At 36.5% G+C, this 21468-nt stretch overlaps 1 protein-coding gene across 2 annotated transcripts in view; it reads left to right on the top strand.

The window, feature by feature from the left end:
• The window catches only part of FCHSD2 (FCH and double SH3 domains 2), a 293011-nt gene that overhangs the window by 107858 nt on the left and 163685 nt on the right, over positions 1–21468 (top strand). For both annotated transcript variants that reach the window (XM_060159945.1, XM_060159944.1), the window contains exon 4: positions 11875–11951. In XM_060159945.1, the coding sequence (XP_060015928.1) occupies positions 11875–11951 (77 nt within the window). The remainder of the gene's footprint in view (positions 1–11874; positions 11952–21468) is intronic.

Here is a 21468-nt window from a genome sequence, read left to right as displayed (position 1 = left end):
TAGGACAGTCTTATGGAGCAGGGGAGTATATGGGAACTCTACTTTTTGCTCAGGTTTTCTGTAAACCTAAAATTGCTCTTAAAAAAAAACTCTATTAATTTTAAAATGTATGTGTTTATTTGTTCACCAAAATGGTTAATGATTCGGTTCAGCATTTATTTACTGAGCAAAGACTGAACTGTGCTAGATTTTTATAGCCCTGTCCTTTAAAAAACTTAGAGACATCCCTTAGCCAAAATATATAGTGGTTTGAGATAGTCTGTGGTTATATCAGAGTGAGTTGAGTGCTCAGAAAGTGTTTTAAACTTTGAAAGAAGACCTGGTTTTGAACCCAGGCTTAACTAGCTACGTGATGTTATACAAATTACTTAGGCTTTTAAAACTTCCGTTGCATCTACTGCATAAGGTGGTGGCTTTAAATGTTAGTTGAGTGCAAATAGTAAGTACTCAAATATTAACTCTAATGACTAGTTATGTTTTCCATTCAACAAGAGAAATGAGGAAGAATGGCTCTCATTTGCCTTGAATGTTCAGTCACATTTTGTCTGTTTCTTCTGGAATGCCCCCCTCTATTTTAAGATAACTGAGGGTCCAGCTCATGAAATTATTTGCTTGCTGATTTGCTACATTCCAGTTTCTGCTTGAAAGAGGAACTGCTTTTACAGCTATCTTTGAGATCAAGTGGACAGTTCAATCATGCTGACTAATATAACACTTTTCTTATTGTTTAAAACAACAGCAACTAGTTTGTTTTTCCCCTCAATAAAACCCTTCAGTTAGAAGCTTACAAATAGATATCAGCTAATCCAAGCCTTGAAATCTAACTTTAATTTTAAAAATGGAGTAAGAACACAATTTTAATGATGTCTAGTGACTCTTTAATATTCTAAATAAGCCAAAATTTAGTATATTTTGCTCTAAAAATCTGTGTCATCATTTGTTTTCCAGTTGATAATGTTTTAAATATTATAAAATAAATCCCCCAAATTTGTTTTTTGACAACAAATAATATTAATCTTTATTGGAAGATGACTGTAACACACAGTAAAAACTATTGTTTTTCTTACTAAAAGCTTCCAGCAATGTGAAAAGAAAAATTCTCAAAATGTGGGGGAAAGAAAAAACATTCAAAAAAGTATAACCATCATTTTGTGGTTAAACAATCTACTGAAAAATGGAAAATGAAGTAAAAACTATTGAAATAGGAGAGATAAGCCTTTTAGTCAGTAGGGTTTTCTCTTGATTAAAGCTTGCATATAAGTTGCTTTGGAAATAAATGGAAGAACTCTGTAGGCATAAACAAGACTATCTGGAGCGGGGGGAAATGGTTGAAGTGAACTTGAAAATTATTAAATAACTGGCATTTAACATCAGGTAGATTTGGCCTTTTGCCTCCTAAAAGGAAGATACATTTTACTAAACAAACTTCCAAGTTATACAGTCCTATTGGCAACAGCATTATATAAACTGGACATTTAACATGTTCTCTCTGTTTAAGTCCAACAGGATTTTTGCACATACTTTCTCATTAAACTGTTGTAATAGCAGCATTCAGTGGAGAACTAAGAATATTTCAGGGAGATAACTTCTATACGTCTTTTGTATATTAAGGGAAACACTGTGAGTTTTGTGTAAGCACAGTAAATTAACTTATTCCAGTTATTATTAGGACCATAACTCTCCAAGGAAACATCTTTTTAAATGTGTTTTTATGATGCTTTTTTTTTTTTTTTTTTTTTTTTTTGCTGTACGCGTGCCTCTCACTGCTGTGGCCTCTCCCGTTGCGGAGCGCAGGCTCAGCGGCCATGGCTCACGGGCCTAGCCGCTCCGCGGCATGTGGGATCTTCCCAGACCGGGGCACGAACCCATGTCCCCTGCATCGGCAGGCGGACTCTCAACCACTGTGCCACCAGGGAAGCCCTATGATTCTATTTTAAGCTGAATGGTAGTAACGGTGCTTTTACTCTGAATTGAGTAAACGAAAAACATTGGAGGGTCTTTCTTAAAGAACGAGAATAACTTCATGGAAAACTTCTTTGAGAGTAGTTAACCCCTGAGCACTAAAGAAGAATTCACTATATAAGTGTAAGTGTAAGCTTCAAGGAACAAGTTGGATGCTTAGAAGTAAAAAATTTACCCCACCAACCCTTCTCCCACATTTTCCCTACTATTTTTTCATCACGAATTTTTTTCACCTAAGTTATGCCAAACCCTGGAACTCCCTCTTCGTTTCTCAGTTGCTCAAATTCCTATTTGCTCTTTCAGATCCAGTTCCAATGTACTTAAGTTTATATAGGTTTTCCTGACATCTCTCACTTTAGGAGAGAGTGCCTTCTCCTCTTATACTTCTGCTAAACCTAGTATCATTTGTATTATAATCCAACAACCCTTTCTGCAACTAAATAACCTACCAGTGTATTCATCCCTGGGGGACATACCATCATCTGTCCATTTGTATAAAGCCAAAATCCAAAGGGTCATCTTTGTTGTCTCCTTCCTTCTTATCTCTTCCATAGCTAGACCATTAGCAATCATGTAAGTTTTTCCCTGCCAGATACCTTTATAAATCACTTTGGTTCTCTCTATCTCCAGTGTCTCCACCGCAGTTCAAACCCTCATCATCTCTGCCAGAATACTGCTGCAGTAGTCTTCTTTGGATCTAAAGAGTCTCTTGTAGACAGCATATGGTTGGATCATGATTTTTAATCTATTCTGCCAATCTCTGCCTTTCGATTGGAGACTTTAATCTATTTGCATTTAAAGTAAGAATGTACTGACTTATTTGTCATGTTGCATTATTGTCGCTTTTGTGTTGAGTTTTCGTAGTGGAATGTTTTAATTTTCTTCTTCCTTTTGCATATATTCTTTGCGGTTATATTTAACATTCTAAAGTTGTAAGACTCTAATTTGAATTTACACCAGCTTAACTTCAGAAGCATTACAAAAACTCTGCTCCTTTACAGCTTCATCCCTAACCTTTTCATTTATTGATAGGACAGAATTATGTTTTTTTATATTATGTATCCAAAGACATAAACTAAAATTTTTTTATGCATTAGTTTCATATTATATAAAAAACAATATGTGGAGTTACAAAACAAAGTTACAATAACACTAGCTTTTGGACTAACAATTTTTTAAAGAAATGTATAGTCTCTTAAACCAAGTAGAAAACAGAAAGTGGAGTTACAAACCACTGTTACGATAATCCTAGCTTTTATAGTTGCCCATATATTTACCATTAGTGAGATCTTTATTTCTTCATACTGCTTCAAGTTACTGTCTAGTGTCCTTTCATTTCACCTTCGAGATTCCCTTGAGCATTTCTTACAGGGCAGGTCTAGTAGTCAGGAACTCCCTCAGCTTTTGTTTATCTGAGCATATTTTAATATCTCCCTCACTTTTGAAGGACAGTTTTGCTGCATATAGTATTTTCAATTGACAGGTTTTTTTCTTTTAGTACTTTGAATATATGGACCCACTGTTTTCTGCCCTCCTAAATTTCTGTTGAAAACTCTGCTGATAATCTTATTGAAGATACCATGTATGTGGCTATTTGCTTTTCTCTTGCTGCTTTCAAGATTCTCTTTTTGTCTTTAGCTTTTGACAGATTGATTAGAATGTGTCTCAGTGTGGGTCTCTGAGTTCATCCTACTTAGAATTTGTTGCGCTTCTTGGCTGTTTATATTCTTGTCTTTTGTCAAATTGGGGAAGTTTTTGACCATTATTTTTATAATCTCACTGTCCCTTTCTCTGTTCTCCTTCTAGGACTCCCACAGTGCATATATTGGTCCACTTGTTGGTGGCCCAAAGGTTCTTTAGCCTTTGTTCACTTTTCTTCATTGGCGAATAGGGGTTCAACAATGGCCACCTCTGTGTCTGCACCTTTGTGTCTCCACATCCTTGATCAGAAGCAGCAATCAGTGATCAGAGCACAGATCCCTGATACTTGGAGGACGGGCCCTTATTGCCCATGGTGTCTCCTGCAAGCTGCATGCAGGCTGCTACAGGAACAAGTTCATAGCTGCTTGCCACTGGGCTGGGAGGTGGGGGGTAACTGCTGCTGAGCTAAGTACAGAAATTGGTTGAAATTAACTTTGTTTAACATCCAAGCCTTTCTCTGGAAGTTACAGCCTTTAAAAAGACTTCAGAGTTCCAAAATAGTTATGTGAGACTGATTCTGTCATTGAATCTGTTGTCTGTGTTGGGAAACAGAATCCTGGTGCTTGCTACTTTGCCATCTTCCCAGAATCCTCTCCTGCAATAGTCTTCTAAGTGGGACTATAACTCAGAAACAGCCAGATGGAAGAGATGCATAGGACAAGAAGGGGTGTAGGGCTTCCATGCCTTCTCTGGGTGTGCCACTCTCCCACCACCTCTACGTGTTCACCAGCCTGGAAGCTCTGTACCCCGTACTACTGGGGTTTTTATGGAGGCTTCATCATGTGAGTGTGATCAATTATTAACTCCATGTCTAGCCCCTTTCTCCTCTCTGGAGATTAAGAAACAGGGCTAGAAATTCCAAGAATATGGCTTGGTATTTCTGGTGACCAGCCCTCATCCAGGAGCCCACCGAAAGAGTCACCTCATTAGAACAAAAGACACTGCTATCACCCAGGAAAATAATTGGGACTTAGGAACTCTGTCATGAACTGGGGTCAAAGACTAAATGCTAGAACAAAATTCTCCTAGCACAGCTATTTACAAAAGTTTTATGAGCTCTGTGCCAGGAACAGAGACCAACACATAAATATTTTCTTTTATTTCACAAGGTATATAACTCTTGGATTTGGCTCTTTTCCACTTGGCAAAATGAATTTAAGATTTATCCAGGACTTCCCTGGTGGTTCAGTGGTTAAGACTCTGCACTTCCACTGCAGAGGGTGTGGGTTCAATCCCTGGTTGGGGAACTAAGATCCTGCCTGCCGTGTGGCACGGCCAAAAAAAAAAAAAAAAAAAAAAAGTTGTGTAAATTAATAGCTTTTATTACTGAATAGTACTCTGTTCTAATGATGTACCATATTTTGTTTAACTGTTCACCTATTGAGGGACACCTTGGCTGCTTCCACTTTCATGAATAAAGCTGCTAGAAACATTTGTGTGCAGGGTTTTGTGGACATCAGTTGGCTAACTACTTAGGAGTGCTGTTGCTGAGTCATATGGGAAGTCTGTGTTAATTTTATAAGAAATTTCCAAATTGTTTTCCAGAGTGGTTGTACCATTTTACATTTCCACCAGCACAGGCGTGTCCTGTGGCTCTGCATTCTCACTAACATTTGATAGTGTAGTATTTTTTTGGAATAGCTCAAAGAGCTATTCTAATAGATATGTAGTGGTATCTCATTGTTGTTTTAATCTGCATTTCCATAATGACAAGTGATGTTCAGCGTTTTTCATATGCTTATTTGCCATCCTTACATCTTCTTGATGAAGTGTGTGTTCAGATCTTTTGCTCATTTTAAAAGTTGGGTTGGTTTTCTCTTTACTGTTGAGTTTTAAGAGCTCTGTATATATTCTGGATACAAGTCCTTTATCAGTTATGTGATATGTGTGTATTTTTCCTAGTCTGCAGCTTGTTTTTTTTTTTTTCTTCATTCTCTTAACAGTGTCTTTCCTAAAGGAAAGAATTTAATTCTAACAAAGTTCAAATTATCATTTTTTCCTTCATGTATCTTGCTTTTGGTGTTGTACGCAGAAACTCTTTGTCAGAGGTCAAAGAGTTTGTGTTCTCCTGCATGTTTTGTACTTATGTACTTTACATTTAGGTCTATGAACTGTTTTGGGTTAATTTTTGTGTAAGTTATAAGATAAGTGTTAATGTTCATTTTTTGGCATATGGTTATCCAATTGTTCCTGCACCATTTATCGATACCGACTATCCTTTCTCCATCTAATTGCCTTTGTACTTTGTGAAAAATCAATTTACTGTATTTGTATAGATCTATTTTGGGGCTCTCTTCTGTTCCATTGAGCTATGTGTCCATTCTTTTGCCAGTACTACACTGTAACATTATAGTATAGTAATTAGCCTTGAACTCGTAATGTGAGTTCTCTTTGTTCTTGTTTTTCAGAATTATTTTGGCTATTTTAGTACCTTTACCTTTCCATATGCATTTTAAAATCAGTCTTTTGATATCTACAAAAAAGCTTTCTGGAATTTTGATTTGAGTTTCTTAACAATGTGAACTCTTCTAATCCATTAACATGAGGTTTTCTTGGATTTTTTTCATCAGTGTTTTGGAGTTTTCCACATACAGTTCTTACACATATTAATATTTTGTTAGATTTATACCTGAGTATTTCATTTTCCCCCCAGTGCTATCCTAATTTTTTTTTAAAGTTTCAAATTCCAATTGTTCATTGCAGGTGCATAGGAGAACAATTGAGTTTTATATGTTGACCTTGTATCTTGCAACCTTGCTAATAAACTTATTAGTTCCAGGAGGGTTTTTTGGTTTTGTTTTTTTTTTGTAGATTCTTTGGGGTTTTCTACATAGACAATCATGTCATCTGTGAATGGAAGTAGTTTTATTTCTTCCTCTCCAATTTGTATACCTTTTACTTCTTTTTCTTGCCTTTTTGTACTAAGTGGGACTACAAATACAATGTTGTAAAGGACTGGTGAGAGAGGGCATCCTTGCCTTATTCCCAGTCTTAGGGGGAAAGCATTCACCTTCCATTAGAAGTATGTTAACTCTAGACTTTTTTTTTTAATGTAATCATTTATTATTTTTTAATTAATTAATTTATTTATTTGGCTGCATCAGGTCTTAGTTGCAGCACACGGGATCTTTTGTTGTGGCGCGTGGGCCCTTTGTTGCGGCTTGCGGGCTTCTCCTTAGTGGCAGGCAGGCTCCAGAGCACTCGGGCTCAGTGGTTGCGGCACATGGGGTCTCTAGTTGTGGCACATCAGCTCCAGAGCACGTGGGAGCTGCCAGCTCCAGTTGCCCCGCAGTGTGTGGGATCTTAGTTCCCCCTCCAGGGATTGAACCTGCATTCCCAGCACTGGAAGGCAGATACTTAACCACTGGACCACCAGGGAAGTCCCAATAACTGTAGGCTTTTGTATATACCCTTTATTAGCTTAAGGAAGTTTGCTTCTGCTACTAGTTTCTTCAGAATTTTTATCATGGATGAGTGTTAAATTTCATCTCTTTTTTATTCTGTTTGGTCCTCAAATCAAATAGGTCATTTAATATGTCATTAGAACTTGTCTTTTCTTATATAGCTAAATTTAAACAAAATTAATCTTTATTTTTGATAAAAGGAAAAATCTAAAAATATCTAAATACATATTTAATATGTAACATGAGATTAATACCTCATTTTATCATGAAATGAATAGAAAAGTAAGTAAAGACAATTTATTATGTAATTTAAAATAATATATTGATTTTTTTTACCTTAACTTCAATTATATGCTGTACAAGACAATGAAAAATATTTCAAAACTTTGCTTAAGGGGGGATGTGAAGTTCTCTATTACTATTAATTTTAGAATAGTTAAGACATTGTATAATTTATGATCGTTGTATAATTTACGTCAGTTTGAGAAGTATCCAACTTATGCAGTGGACTTTAATTTTTAAAAGTCATTTACATAATGTTGGGAATTTCATGACAAAAAGGTATATAGTATATTACGTAACATGGCTTCCTATAATTTTGAAGTGCCATCTGATGTCATATCCTTATAAAATTTAAATATTAGTTTCTCTGTATGTTAGCGGTGAAAAATGGATACAGAATAACCTGTGTGAGATCCATGGGGCACACTTCTGCTCAGCTTTCTGTGGTAAATGGGCAAAAGGTTAAGCCATCAGTCCATTTCCCAGTGTCTATTGAACAGTGTCTTTCTTTGTGTTGCTTCACTTGTTAGAGCAATATAGCAAGTGTTATTGAGAGGTGAAACAAAGCAAGTCTTACATCAAACACTGATGGCTTTTTTAAAAGTTGGAATGGGATATTATTGGATGTTGCAAAGAGTATATTGATAGTACATTTTTATAGAAACCACTGCTCCAGAGTAAACTGTATTGGAAATCAAATCAACATTATGTATTAGTGATACTCATGTAAATATAAATATTATATCTAATGCATCAGTTTTAAAGAGTAATGTAATGTAAAGTAATGTTGTGGGCCAGGGAAGTGATTCAAAAAAAAAAAAAAACCATTTAAAAAAAAATTACCAGCCATGGGTTTATCTTCCTTAGCCATTTACTTGTGGTAGATTTTACTTTCTATACAAATAAACCTTTTATTCATAAGATGTAGCTTTAAGCATAATGTAAAAGGTAAACCAATTAAGTATAGAATGCTTTCAGAAGCATGAAGTGTTATTTAGGACCTTTCTATAAGGGCCATGGAGTATTTCTTGAGCATCCATGCAGATTAGGTCTTGAACAGCTGCATGGAGCACACAGAAGCCATGATTCCTGTCTCTCTGAACTAACTTGAATAAAGTCTTTCATCTAAAGATCTCACTGTTTGTCTATTTCATGAATCCCTCATCTCATCTCTGAAGCACTCCATTCAGTTTAGTACAGTTCAACATTGTGGTTTAGAGCTCTAGAAATTGCTCTTGTAACTTATAATGCACAAAAATAACAAGTTGAAGTAATTTCAAAAAATTTTAAAGAATTATATAAATCTACAGTGATTTTGTGGGCAAAGATTTAGAATGATAACTAGGGATTCTAATTCAAACTTAACTGTGACTTTAAGTAAATTTTGTATGTCCTAAGCGTCCAATTTCTCTGTAGTTATAACAGGGACTAACAGAATTAAGAGAAATAAGTGTATTGAGATGCTCGTTAGTAAGTTCACTTGTTTTATATAAATTTACAGTGCTGTCATTCTGCCCTCTTAGTCCTTCTCATAATCTGAGGCTCCTATCATATCCCATGTTCTATAAAAATTGTTCTGCAACCACTTTAGCAGTTATTAAACTGAAAAAGTCACTATCATATTATTGAGATGTAAATTTGTTAAGAACATATCAGATGATCCTTTCCTCCTCTGGGTACTTGTATCACATATTGCCACTTATTTGGCAACCCATCCGTTGCCTCCCATTTTATGCTGTATGCTTCCTATTCCTGTCTACATATTATGAGTTCTTTGAATTCAGGGATCTTAACTTACTTGAATCTTCATAAAAATTAATATGTACTGCCTTCTAAATATGGAATAAACTTTTTTCATTGCTTCAGAGTATCTTACACATATGTTCCCTTTCAGTAATGGAGATGGTCAAATTTGACTATAATTTACTAAGGAACTTATTTATTTATTGTATAAAAACCATCTGGTCATAATCTTAGAAATCTGATATATGTTTTTTTTTATTTGAGTCTATGAAAATTAGGGAACCAGAGAAATTTTGATCTAAACATTTCTAACTCAGAATGGCAACAACACAAAAGGAGTTTGAGTATTATACATTAGAAATGGAATAATGTAGGTGGCATTTATTCGTGCAGTCAGGGAACATTGTTGGTATCAACTAAATACTAGGCTCTTTGCTATAGCCTGGAGACATAGTGATTAAAAAAAAAAGAAAGAAAGAAAAAGACAAGATCTGTACCTGATGGAGCTTATAGTCAGCAAATAGGCAAAGCATATTTAAACCAGACAGTAACAATGTATAAGGGTTATGAATACAGTAGGCTGATGAGAGAGAGAGCAACTGACTGAAGGGTGAGCTACTTTGTATACAGTGATTAGGAAAGCCCTCTTAGAGAAAGATACAAAGTAAGACCAAAAGGATAAGGAAGTACCTAGATTGTGGTCTCTAAATATGGTTTCTCTCTGAAAGTAATCAGAATTCCTTGGAAAACTAGCTTACTGCAGATCTGGAATAGGGACTGTAAAAGAAAACAAAGAAATTATTAAAGTCTATTGGGGTCATGATATGGGAGCCAACTTGGAGGAGCTCCCACTGACCACAGATGTAGCATTTGGAGCATCAAGAGAATTGTGACTGCAGTAGATTGAAACACATCCATTATTCAAAATATGTGAGTTCATAATGTTACTTTAAAAATTCATTGTTCACTTTTGGACCAAAACTGGACAGTCAAGTATTTATCTTGCCTTTCCTCTGAGAACTGTACCTCAGCATACCCAAACAGTCCAGGAGGGATAGTTCTTTAAAAAAGAATTCAAGCTAATAAATGCAGAAATAATGATAAACTATTCTTTTTTTTTTTTTTTTTTTTGCGGTACGCAGGCCTCCCACTGCTGCAGCCTCTCCCGCCACGGAGCACAGGCTCCGGACGCTCAGGCTCAGCGGCCATGGCCCACGGGCCCAGCCGCTCCGCGGCATGTGGGATCCTCCCGGACCGGGGCACGAACCCGCGTCCCCTGCATCGGCAGGCGGACTCCCAACCACTGCGCCACCAGGGAAGCCCTACACTATTCTCTTTTAATGAAATGAAACCAAACATTTAGGCATTTAAACTTTCCACATTTTTCTTTATATACTTTTGAATATTTTGTGTTCGGAAATTTAAAAATCAGTTTAAAGAAGGGGCAGCAAGAACTCAGCTGGTAGGAATGGGAGTGGTGGGAAGAGATTTCATACAAATAAAGAACGGTGTGAACAAGGTACAGAAGTGAAAAAAAAATTCTGTACGTATTCAGGGAAGACTAAGTAATTGTATTCCCCAAAGTGCAAGGTATGTAAGTGGAAGTATTGTGGATATGCAGTTATATGCGAGTTTTCAGAATACATAGGACCTGAAAATAGTGAAACCAAACTATTGCCAAATTCAAAAGGAACTCGAGATTCAAAGGAGCTTCTCTGTAGTTCCTGCTACCCTTTGGGCTCATTGAAATAATGGTAAACAGAAACATTCAACAATGGATTTAATTAAGCCAAATTGATTTGGCAGCAGACCTTAGTAGAAAGGTACCATGTATAGAATGCACCACTGATTTTACTTGAGCAGCTTCTGCTTAAAGTAGGCAGGCAGTTACTGTGATTGTTCTTCATCTCAGCATTTTATTTGTTCTTTTTAAAGTTGCATATATAGAGATGAATATCCCAAAGTTAATGATTTCTGATTCATTACATTGGACCCTGTTACAGTGTTAGGGAACCACATATGTTTCCTTCTAAAAGTAGTATGCTCTATATTCAGAGTGAGTAGTTTAACCTTGCCAATAAAATCCTGTACCTATTATGGATACTCTTGTTTTGTCCAGGTTCATGTTTGTATGGATAACAATAAGTGAGTATTTCTTTGTGAAACTAATTTTTTCATTTTAAGTGATTTGTGCCATGGTATTATTTAAAAAGAAAAAAACTCTTAAAGTCTGTCTTGAAAATTACTAGTATGGAATAGCAACAAGGTTTGTCCATTAATTTTACAAGCCAGTGTTTATCTGTCTGCTCCAAATTGAATGTGTTGTAGTCTTTCCTGGTATATGAGTTTGACTGCTGGGATTCAGAAATGCAGTATATGCCACAGCAGAGGAGTGATGGAAAATTGAGATGTCAAGCTGAGTAATCAGAGCTCTGTGGAGGTGGACAGCTGTGCTCCCTGTGATATACCGGGGTAGTTCGTTTTTATGGCTGGTCACATAGTTTGGTGACGTGGAAAGCATTTCAATTAAGTTTCAATTTTCTCATCTTTATACTCACCTTTTTCCTAAAAATGAGGACGAGAGAAGACTTTGAAAATAATGAAACAAGTTATGGTGTTCTACCATTTATCATTGGTTCTTTACTTCTGAATTAAATTTACATATGGAAAGATGGGATTTGCTAAGTAATGTATTTTAAGGAAAAGAGCTTCCTTTATAGCACAATACTTATTTTATAATTTATATTATATGTTATTATATTAAATATGTATTTTTTAACAGGGTATTCAGAAGTTGGCTAGTCAATATCTGAAGAGAGATTGGCCTGGAATAAAAGCTGATGATCGGAATGATTACAGGTAACTTAATAAGTAGCTCTTGCCCATTTTCTTTAAAACTGGTTTCACACAGAGCCATGTCACATGTATACAACATAGACTCCAGTTTTTTAAAAAATTGCTTCTTTCCTCTGCTGTGTTTTTAGATATAATATCAAAATTATCAGACAATGTTAATGTTCTACAACATATATATTGTATATGAAATAGATCATTTTCATATGTCTTAAGCCAAGATTCCATTTTGTTTAACTGATACCCACATAAGGAATTTAAAGCAGATAGATGACAATGGAACACAAATTGTTTCCTCAGTGTCCTATAAATGAAACACATTATCACAAAAATAATGAAACAAGATTGTAATTTCTATCATTATTGATTCTTACTTCTGAAACAAATCCTACATTTGGAAAGATAGGATTCTGTGAGCCTAGGGGAAAAGAGTTTCTAAATTATATATATTTTATATATATGTATATATACATAGTATACAGACACACCCACAAGGTATCTAGAAATTGATTAGTCAATATCCCACATACAAATTTTTTTTTCCACATACAAATTTTAAAGAAGGTAGACAACAATGGAATATAAATTGTGTCTTCATACAGATGTCTTTAAAATATTTATAATTTTGTTTAGAATTTGGTGTCTTTTTTGCAGTTAATTTGGAAGTATTTAATAGCTTTTGTGCTCAAGACTGTCCTTAGTGTTGAGGGAACCAGAAGTCAAAGACAGGATTTCAGAGCTTGCAGTCTGGTTGAAGTTAAGACTAATTATTACTCATGAAACAATAGCAGAGAATCCAGGGTAATTAAGAACTCAGTATTGAAGTGTGTGGTTTGGAATCTGAATATGAAATCAAGTTGCTGGATCATCAGGTAATTTCTTAATGGAGATGTAAAACTGCAGGATACACAAGAAACCTTAATAGTTCTTCACAGTTGCAAGACTGATAACTTGGAAGGTGGCATGATAGCTATAAATAATACATCTGTAGTTGCAATATGGAATAATAAAGCAAAACAGGAAATAAATATAGGAATTTTCTTGTGGACTTTTCAGTATCTACAAAGTTCAGCTAAGGGGGGAAAAGAGAGGAGATGAAACCCTAGGCGAAAGAGACAAGCAGAGCAAAGCCTTGAGGTGAAAGTGAGAATGATATGTTCAGTATTGCTGGCATGAGGAAAGCCTGACCAAGGAAGAGACTGGTTGCTAGAGAGTAAAGAAGGACTCCAACTTACAGATAGGTTCTATTCCAAGTTTGTTTGAAATTCAGGATGCAGGTTACCAAAGAAATAAGGATAAGGTTCTGCTCCCAGGCTAGCTTATGCAACCTAATTTTTAAAAGTATGTTAAGCCAACTTTTACTAAATATTTACTGTATACCAGATACTATGCTAGGAACTTTATCTCCCATGATTATCAAAACGTGATAATCAAACCTGTGAGGTGCATATGATTATCCCCTTTTTATATATGAGGGAACTAAGTCTTGGGTTGTATGCTTTACTCAAGGTCACACAGCTATGTAAACACTCAGTCATTTATTCATTCATTCTTTCTTTTTTCATTCTTTTTTTATTAATTAATTAATTTATTTTTGGCTGCATTGGGTCTTTGTTGCTGCACACAGGCTTTCTCTAATTGCGGTGAGTGGGGGCTACTCTTCGTTGTGGTGTGTGGTCTTCTCACTGCGGTGGCTTCTCTTGTTGTGGAGCATGGGCTCTAGGCGCATGGGCTTCAGTAGTTGTGGCATGCGGGCTCAGTAGTTGTGGCTCATGGTCTCTAGAGCACAGGCTCAGTAGTTGTGGCTCATGGTCTCTAGAGCACAGGCTCAGTAGTTGTGGCACACAGGCTTAGTTGCTCCGCAGCATGTGGGATCTTCCCAGGGTCGAACCCCTGTCCCCTGCATTGGCAGGTGGATTCTTAACTACTGCACCATTAGGGGAGTCCCTCATTCATTCTTTCTTTATGAGATAGATGTGAAATATCTATTTACATGCTAGTTGTTAAAGTAGACTTCAGGATTAAAGAGAGTAGAAGGTATGGTGCCTGTTGTTAAGGAGCTTAAAGGAGATAGCCACTATAAACAGTTGCGATATTGGGTAGTAGTAGAGGTGCATTGGGACTGTAGAGGAAAACCTAGGCTTCTAGAGCTGAGTCTTAAAGGATGTGCAGGAGTTTGTCAGCATTGGGCAGAAGGAATTCTAAGCAGAAGTAACACCTTAAATGCAGGGAGACATGAGAAAATATGAATGTTAGGTAGCAATGAAGTGTGTATGGGTTGGAGGGTAAGAGGAGTGGTGGACCTGGAGGATACCTAGATAGGCATCATGAAGGACTTTGCATATCACAGAGTTTCTTTTTTATTCAGAAGATAACAGAAGCATCAAAGAATTTCCATAAGAGGAATGACAAGTTCAACATACTTTAGTAACTGTATGAAGGTGGACTAAAGGGGTATGAAGGTGGACTAACGGGATATGAGGAAGAATTCAGAAAGAATAGAATTGCAGGAATTTAATCCCTCATCATTTCTTATTTGAACCATGAAAATTATCGTAGAAATTAGGCTGTGGGGCAGATTTCAGAGATATTTAGAAAACTGAAGCTAGAGGACTTGCTATTGATTTGGCAGTTTTGTTTTTGTGTTTGTCAAATTTGTTCTGAGACAGACTACAAACAGTTTTCTGTAACTGTCAAACTATAAAGTAGTTTTCTCAGTATCTAAAATAGTTCTTGGAACATAGAAAGCATTTGATAAATATTTACTAACTGAAGGACGAAGTAGAGGGAGGGAGAGGAAGGGTTGTAGAATGACTCCCAGGTTTTTTAACTTAGGCAACTGAGAGGATGGTGGTGCCATAGTGAAAAAAGACAGTAGATCAGGATTGAGGGTGAGAATGGCAGTTGCCATTTTTTGTTTGTTTGTTTGTTTGTTTATTAGGAGTTTATTTCAGCCCCAGTCAATTAAAATTTCCCTTTAACTTTTTTGTGTTTATATTTGTATTGTTAATTTAAAAATTCTTACCCAAATAATGCATGCTTGTTGAATGTGTAACAGAGTATAAAGTGTACCTCATCCTCTTTGCCAAGCATCTTCCATCCACATTTCTACTAGAGTAATTGCTGTTAGAAGTATGTGGTCTTTTCTTCCATATTTTTCCTGTGCAGTGCATACATGAACATAAACAGTTGTGCTGCTTTTAACAGAACTAGAATTATTATATACATAATGCTTTTGTAATTCCCTCCACACATACACCTTCCATACACACACCTAAGGAGTCTATTTTACTTTATTTTTTATTTTTATTTAAATATGGTTGATTTACAGTGTTAGTTTCAGGTGTACACCAAAGTGATTCTTCAGTTACACATACATATATTTTTTTCTGATTCTTTTCCATTATAGGTTATTACTAGATATTGAATGTAGTTCCCTGTGCTATACAGTAAATCCTTATTGTTTATCTATTTTATATATAGTGGTATGTATCTGTTAATCCCCTACTCTTAATTTATCCCTCCCCCTCCTCTTTCCCCTTCGGTAACCAGAAGTCTGTTTTCTCTGTCTGTGAGTCTGTTTCTGTTTTGTAAATAAGTTCATTTGTATTATTTTTTTGGATTCCACATATAAGTGATATCATGTAGTATTTGTCTTTCTCTGTAGGGCCTACTTCACTCTGTATGATAATCCCTAGGTCCATCCATGTTGCTGCAAATGGCAATATTTCATCCTTTTTAATGGCTGAGTAACATTCCATTGTGTGTGTGTGTGTGTGTGTGTGTGTGTGTGTGTGTGTATCAATCACATCTTCTTTATCCACTTATCTGTTAATAGACACTTAGGTTGCTTCCATGTCTTGGCTATTATAAATAGTACCACTGCAAACATTGGAGTGCATGTATCTTTTTGAATTAGAGTTTTCATCTTTTCCGGGTATATGCCCAGGAGTGGGATTGCTGGATCATATAGTAACTCTATTTTTAGTTTTTTAAGGAACCTCCATACTGTTTTCCATAGTGGCTGCCCAGTTTACATTCCTACCAACAGTGTATGAGGGTTCCGTTTTCTAAGGAGTCTATTTTAGATGTCCCTTCAAGTTGGTTTGTTCAGGTCCCCTCTTCTTTTTAATGGCTATGTTAGTGCCATAGTGTGGGTAAATTATAGTTTGTTATCCATTTCTCTGTTGGTAGTTAGTTTATTACTATTGCAAATAATGCTGCAGTGGATAACTCACATATGCACATAGTTATATCTTTGTGCATTGTGAAAGTATATCTAAGGGTTAATTCTTAGAGGGGGACATGCTGGGTCAAAGGGTTTATACATTTAAAATGTGAAACTATAAATTAACCTTCATAAACTCTGTCTTAGTATATTTTACATGTCTTCAAATTTGATTTGAAACTACCCATTTCTTTTTATTTTTTACCAACAGGGCACATGGTCAATCTTTGAAAATTTTTGCCAGTCTGATGATACATGTACTATTTAATGCCATTAAACCCACCCCCGTTTGCCTGGAAACTAGACTTCCGTAATAATACTTTCTCTAAGACCTTTTTTTTTTTTTTTTAATCTTTGAGGACAGGTTTTTCAGTCCTGTCTTAGTCTGTTCAGGCTGCTATAACAAAATACCACAGACTGGGTGGCTTATAAGTAAGAGAAATTTATTTCTCACAGTTCTTGAGACTGAAGTCCAAGACAAAGATGCCGGCATGGTCAGGTTCTGGTGAAGTCCCTCTTCTGAGTTGCAGACTTTTCAACTTTTAGCTGTGCCCTTACTTGGTAGAAGGGGTTTGGGAGCTCTGTGGGGTCTCTTTTATAACGGCACTATTCTGCCTTCACCTCTGCAAAGCCTCACCTCCTAATACCATCGTCACCTTTGGGGATTAGGATTTCCACATATGAATTTCAGGGGACCACAAGCATTCAGACCATAGCAAGTCCTTTCTATGTAAATATTTCTTGGAGTTCCCTCAGCTCTCTTGTGACTGTTTTAAGTAATCTTATCTATATTTCTATCTTTAAATATTGCCTATAAACTAGTAATGATCTGTGTTTTTATTAACTCTTCAGCTTGGGAACCAACAAGTCAGCTGCCTCCAACTGTGACTTCTTTTCAGACCTCATCTTCTGTTAGGAATGTTAAGTAGCTGCTTCTCTGTCTGTGATCTCTCCCCTTCACAATTTCATTGCCACAGTACCACCAACCTGTACGTCTGTATGTCTTTGTAAAATAGGCCTACTCTCACCCCCTACTTGAAAATCTTCTATTGTTTCTCCTTGCTAATAGTATGAAATTAAAAAAAGTGTTTTTTTAATGATATCAAAAGCCAGGAAGAATCCTGACCCCAAATTACCTTTCTTTGCTCCTTTCTGGCCATTTCTCCTTTTTTCATGCTTGGTTCCCCAATCCTTGGGCACCTTAAGCTACAGTTGTACTGCAGTTCTTATCACTCCTCAACTGGACTGAGTATCGTCATTCTCCCTGCCTTTACTTCTGTTACCTAGGCTGAGGATAGTCTCCCTTCCTACTACCAAAAACAGCAATACATGAACACTTATTTATTAAACACCATACTTTCTCCTGTTATCAGTCACTGTGTAACTTAATCTTAGATTATGAATTTAACTTGTCACATTTTCTAGAGTCTTCTTGATGTGTGGTGCTGTATTCCAGGCCAAGGGTAGATCTGTGATTTTTGTTTGTTAAACTTTTGTTTTTACTTAAAAAAAAATTATAGATTCATGTGCAGTTTTAAGAAATAATACAAAGAGTGTTCTTATACTCTTCACCCACTTCCCCCAGTAGTAATAACTTGCGTAACTATAATACAACATCACAACCAGGAAATTGATATTGATACGATCCACCAATCTAATTTAGAATTCACCAGTTTTACATGTACTTATTTGTGTGTATGTAGGTGTATGCATATTAAGTTCTGTGGTGTTGTATCACATATGTAGATTCATGTGGCCACCACTACAGTCAAAATAAATTTGTTGGTTTATTTCTTAATAAAAATTTTCCCTGATAAGGTTTTCTCTGTTTTCCAGTGTAATAGTCATATGAGAAATAGTTCACAGCGAGATTTTAGGTGGTATATGGATCAATATTTTTGAATTTTACTAATTAAAACTTAATTATTATGGCAAGTTTTATTTTTCAATTAGAGTGGAATATGAAGTAGTAAGATACATATATTTTAGTTTAAAAGGTGAGTCATTTTAACAAAAAATAATAATGGTATAGGAGATATGAGGCACAAATTGTGTAAGACATACACAAAGAACTTAGTATACACCTTTTTTAAAGTGAAGAGACTCTTTAAAAATTCTTTAATAGTAATGCTGGACCTAGAACAATCTTATGTCAGCAGAAGAGCAGAGGTTTGGGAGCCAGACAGATCTGGGTTTGAATCTAATCTCCATCATTCCCTCCTCTCCTTCCTCCTGTAAATATATATTGAATGAGTGCCTGCTGTGCCAGACCCTGTTCTAGGTGCTGAGGATACAAGAGTGAATAAAACAAAGCTGCTGCTGCATGGAGTCTTCATTCTAGTGAAAGAAGACAGGACAATAAGCATATGAGTAATTAAACATTGTCACTTGGTGACAAGGACAGTAAGCATAGTTAAAAGAAAACAGAGTACCAAGAAGTGGTTGGCACTGCAGTGGATATACTGTGTAGAGCCTAGACTTTAGGGAGACAAGAGCAAAATCAGAGAGAGGTCATTTAGGCTATTATAGTAATCCAGGCACGAGATATAATGGTGGCTGAAACCATTAGTAGCGGTGGAAGAGATAGACAGTAATCAGATTCCATTATATTTTTAAAGTCTAGTGAACAGTATTTCTTGGTGAATCTGATGTGGAATATGAGAAAAAAAGGAGGAATCAATGATGATTCTAGGGGTTTGGGCTTGAACAACTAGAGGTTTGAGTAGCTGTCAATGAGATGGAATAGATTAACAACAGATTTTAGGGAAATCAAGAATTTGTTTTTGGACATGTTAGTTTTAAGACACCTACTAAATATCCAAGTTGGATATGTTAAATAGGCAACTGAGGGGTTAGGGAAGATGTCTGAATTAAAAATTCAGGAATAGTCAGCATAGTGACAGTATTTAAAGCCTTGAGACTGCATGAGCTTATCTAAAGAGTGAGTGTGAAGAGAAGAAGCTGACTGTGGGGACACTCTAGCATTTACAGGGCAATGAGATGAAGAGGAACTAGCAAAGGAGCCTAAATTGTGGCTAGTGAGATAAGGCTAGACCAAGAGAGAGAGCTATAAGAAGCTATAAGAGAGCTAGAAGCCAAGTAAAGATAGAATTTCAAGAAGGATAAACTAGGTCAGTACTGCTGATAGACTGAATAATAGGCCCAAAGCTTGAATTGACTATTGGGATTAGCCACAGGGAGATCTTTGATGACCTTGACAAGTAATTTCAGAATGGTGGATGCTAAAACCTTATTTGAATTGAATCAAGAGTGACCAGGAGGAGAAGTGGAAACAGTAATTTCAGACATTTCTTTTGAGGAGTTTTGCTGTTAAAGGGAGCAGACATTGGGGTGGTAGCTGGAGAGAAATGGAGGGTTGATGGAGGGCTTTTTTTTTTTTTTTTAAGATGCAAGACATTATATGAGTATGATCCAGTAGAGAGGGAAAAGTTGATATTGTAGGAGAAAGCACAATTACTGGATTGCTGTTGAGTTAGAGGTTATATATACAGATGTGAAGAGTTGGCCTTCAGAGCACAGGTAATTCATTGGAGTAAAAAGAGGGATGACACAGTGTATGGGTGCAAAAGCAGGGAGATAGGTAGATGTGGAGGGAGCATGTGGACATTATCTTCATACTTCATTATCAGCTGAAAGTGTGGTCATATCTCTCATTTGAGATGAGAGGAAAAGGTGGGAAATAATTATCTAGAAGAGTGAGCAAATAAGTGGATTAGGGGAGTATAGTAGGATTGCTGGGGGGCACTAAGGGATTATTTGACTTCAGTTGAAAGTGAGACTAGGCAGCATGATTATTGTTTACTCCAGCAACGTTCTATTGCACAGACATTGGTATGGTGTAAACAGAATTTTGGATTTAACCAAGTTTGGAATTTGTAGATTATAATGACCGAAAGAGGACTTCCCTGGTGGCGCAGTGGATGGGAATCTGCCTGCGAAGGCAGGGGACACAGGTTTGATCCCTGGTCCGGGAAGATCCCACATGCCATGGAACAACTAAGACTGTGTGCCACAACTACTGAGCCTGCGCTCTAGAGCCCACGTGCCACAACTACTGAGCCCATGTGCCACAACTGCTGAAGCCCGCGTGCCACAACTACTGAAGCCCGCGTGCCACAACTACTGAAGCCCGCGTGCCTAGAGTCCGAGCTCCGCAACAAGAGAAGCCACCGCAAGGGGAAGCCCGCGCACCGCAACCAAGAGTAGCCCCCACTTGCCACAACTAGAGAAAGCCCATGCTCAGCTAGGGTGTACGTTAGAGGGTGATCATAATGGTGGACCATGAAATCTAGGCTGGGTAAGGAGCTGTAAAGGGAGATTATGAGAGGGAGTGAAAGACAGTGGAAAGGAGGTAGGATGAAATGGATTGTGTGGGCTGTGATAGGGTTGAATAATTGTTGAAGTGAGAATCCTAAAGGGAGTGAGTGGAAACAAGAGGTGTTGGTCAGAGATTAGATGATTAAATTGGTATTAGAGCAGAGGGGTAGTTATTGTTAATGGCAAAGTTTAGGTTATGACCATGAGAGTACTATTTCCTGGTGAATAGCTGTAGAAAAATTTCACAACCTCTCCAAGCCTTACTTTTTCTCCTCTGCAAAATGAGGATAATGCCTACTTTACAAAGTTGTCATGAGGATTAAATGATATGACAGATGTAAAATACATGACATAGTGCCTAGCATGAGATAGGTTCTTAAAAGAATTTTCTTCTTTTCTTATATAATTTTGAGCCTCATTTCCTGACCTGAGCAGAATAACAAAGTACCATAAATGCTTGATACATTTCCTTATGTTTCAAAATTATATATATGAAGCCTAGTGAAATAAAATTTTTAGAAAATCACTCTATAACCCATTATTATTTTTTCACAATTGGAATGAAAAACACCACTGCCATTGGAACTACCACTATTGTGTTAACAAGAAGTACTTCTATTGCTTCTACAATTCTGTGACTATTACTATTTATTCATTTAAAAGAATCTGTGTGGCAAGAATTTTCACATCATTTTCATTTAATTGTTAAAATAGCCCTGTGAGCTGCATGGTGCTGGTATTTTTGTTATTTTTCCATTTGCCAGTTGAGGAAATGAAAGTATAGTGAGATGTGCTACGTACGATTATATTGGTTAAACTAGAACTTGAACCCCGGTCTTCTGACTGACTGGTAACCGAATTTTGTGAGTTTCATGGTGTGTCATTGTTGTGAATATGTTTGCCTGCTATTTATTTGTCTGCTAGTCTCTAAAGATCTCTTTTTAAACTCTGTAATGA

Source organism: Lagenorhynchus albirostris, chromosome 9 (assembly GCF_949774975.1).
Source record: "Lagenorhynchus albirostris chromosome 9, mLagAlb1.1, whole genome shotgun sequence".
NCBI lineage: Eukaryota > Metazoa > Chordata > Mammalia > Artiodactyla > Delphinidae > Lagenorhynchus > Lagenorhynchus albirostris.
The sequence above is the reverse complement of the archived record's forward strand: the minus strand, read 5'-3'. Positions and strand labels throughout refer to the sequence as shown.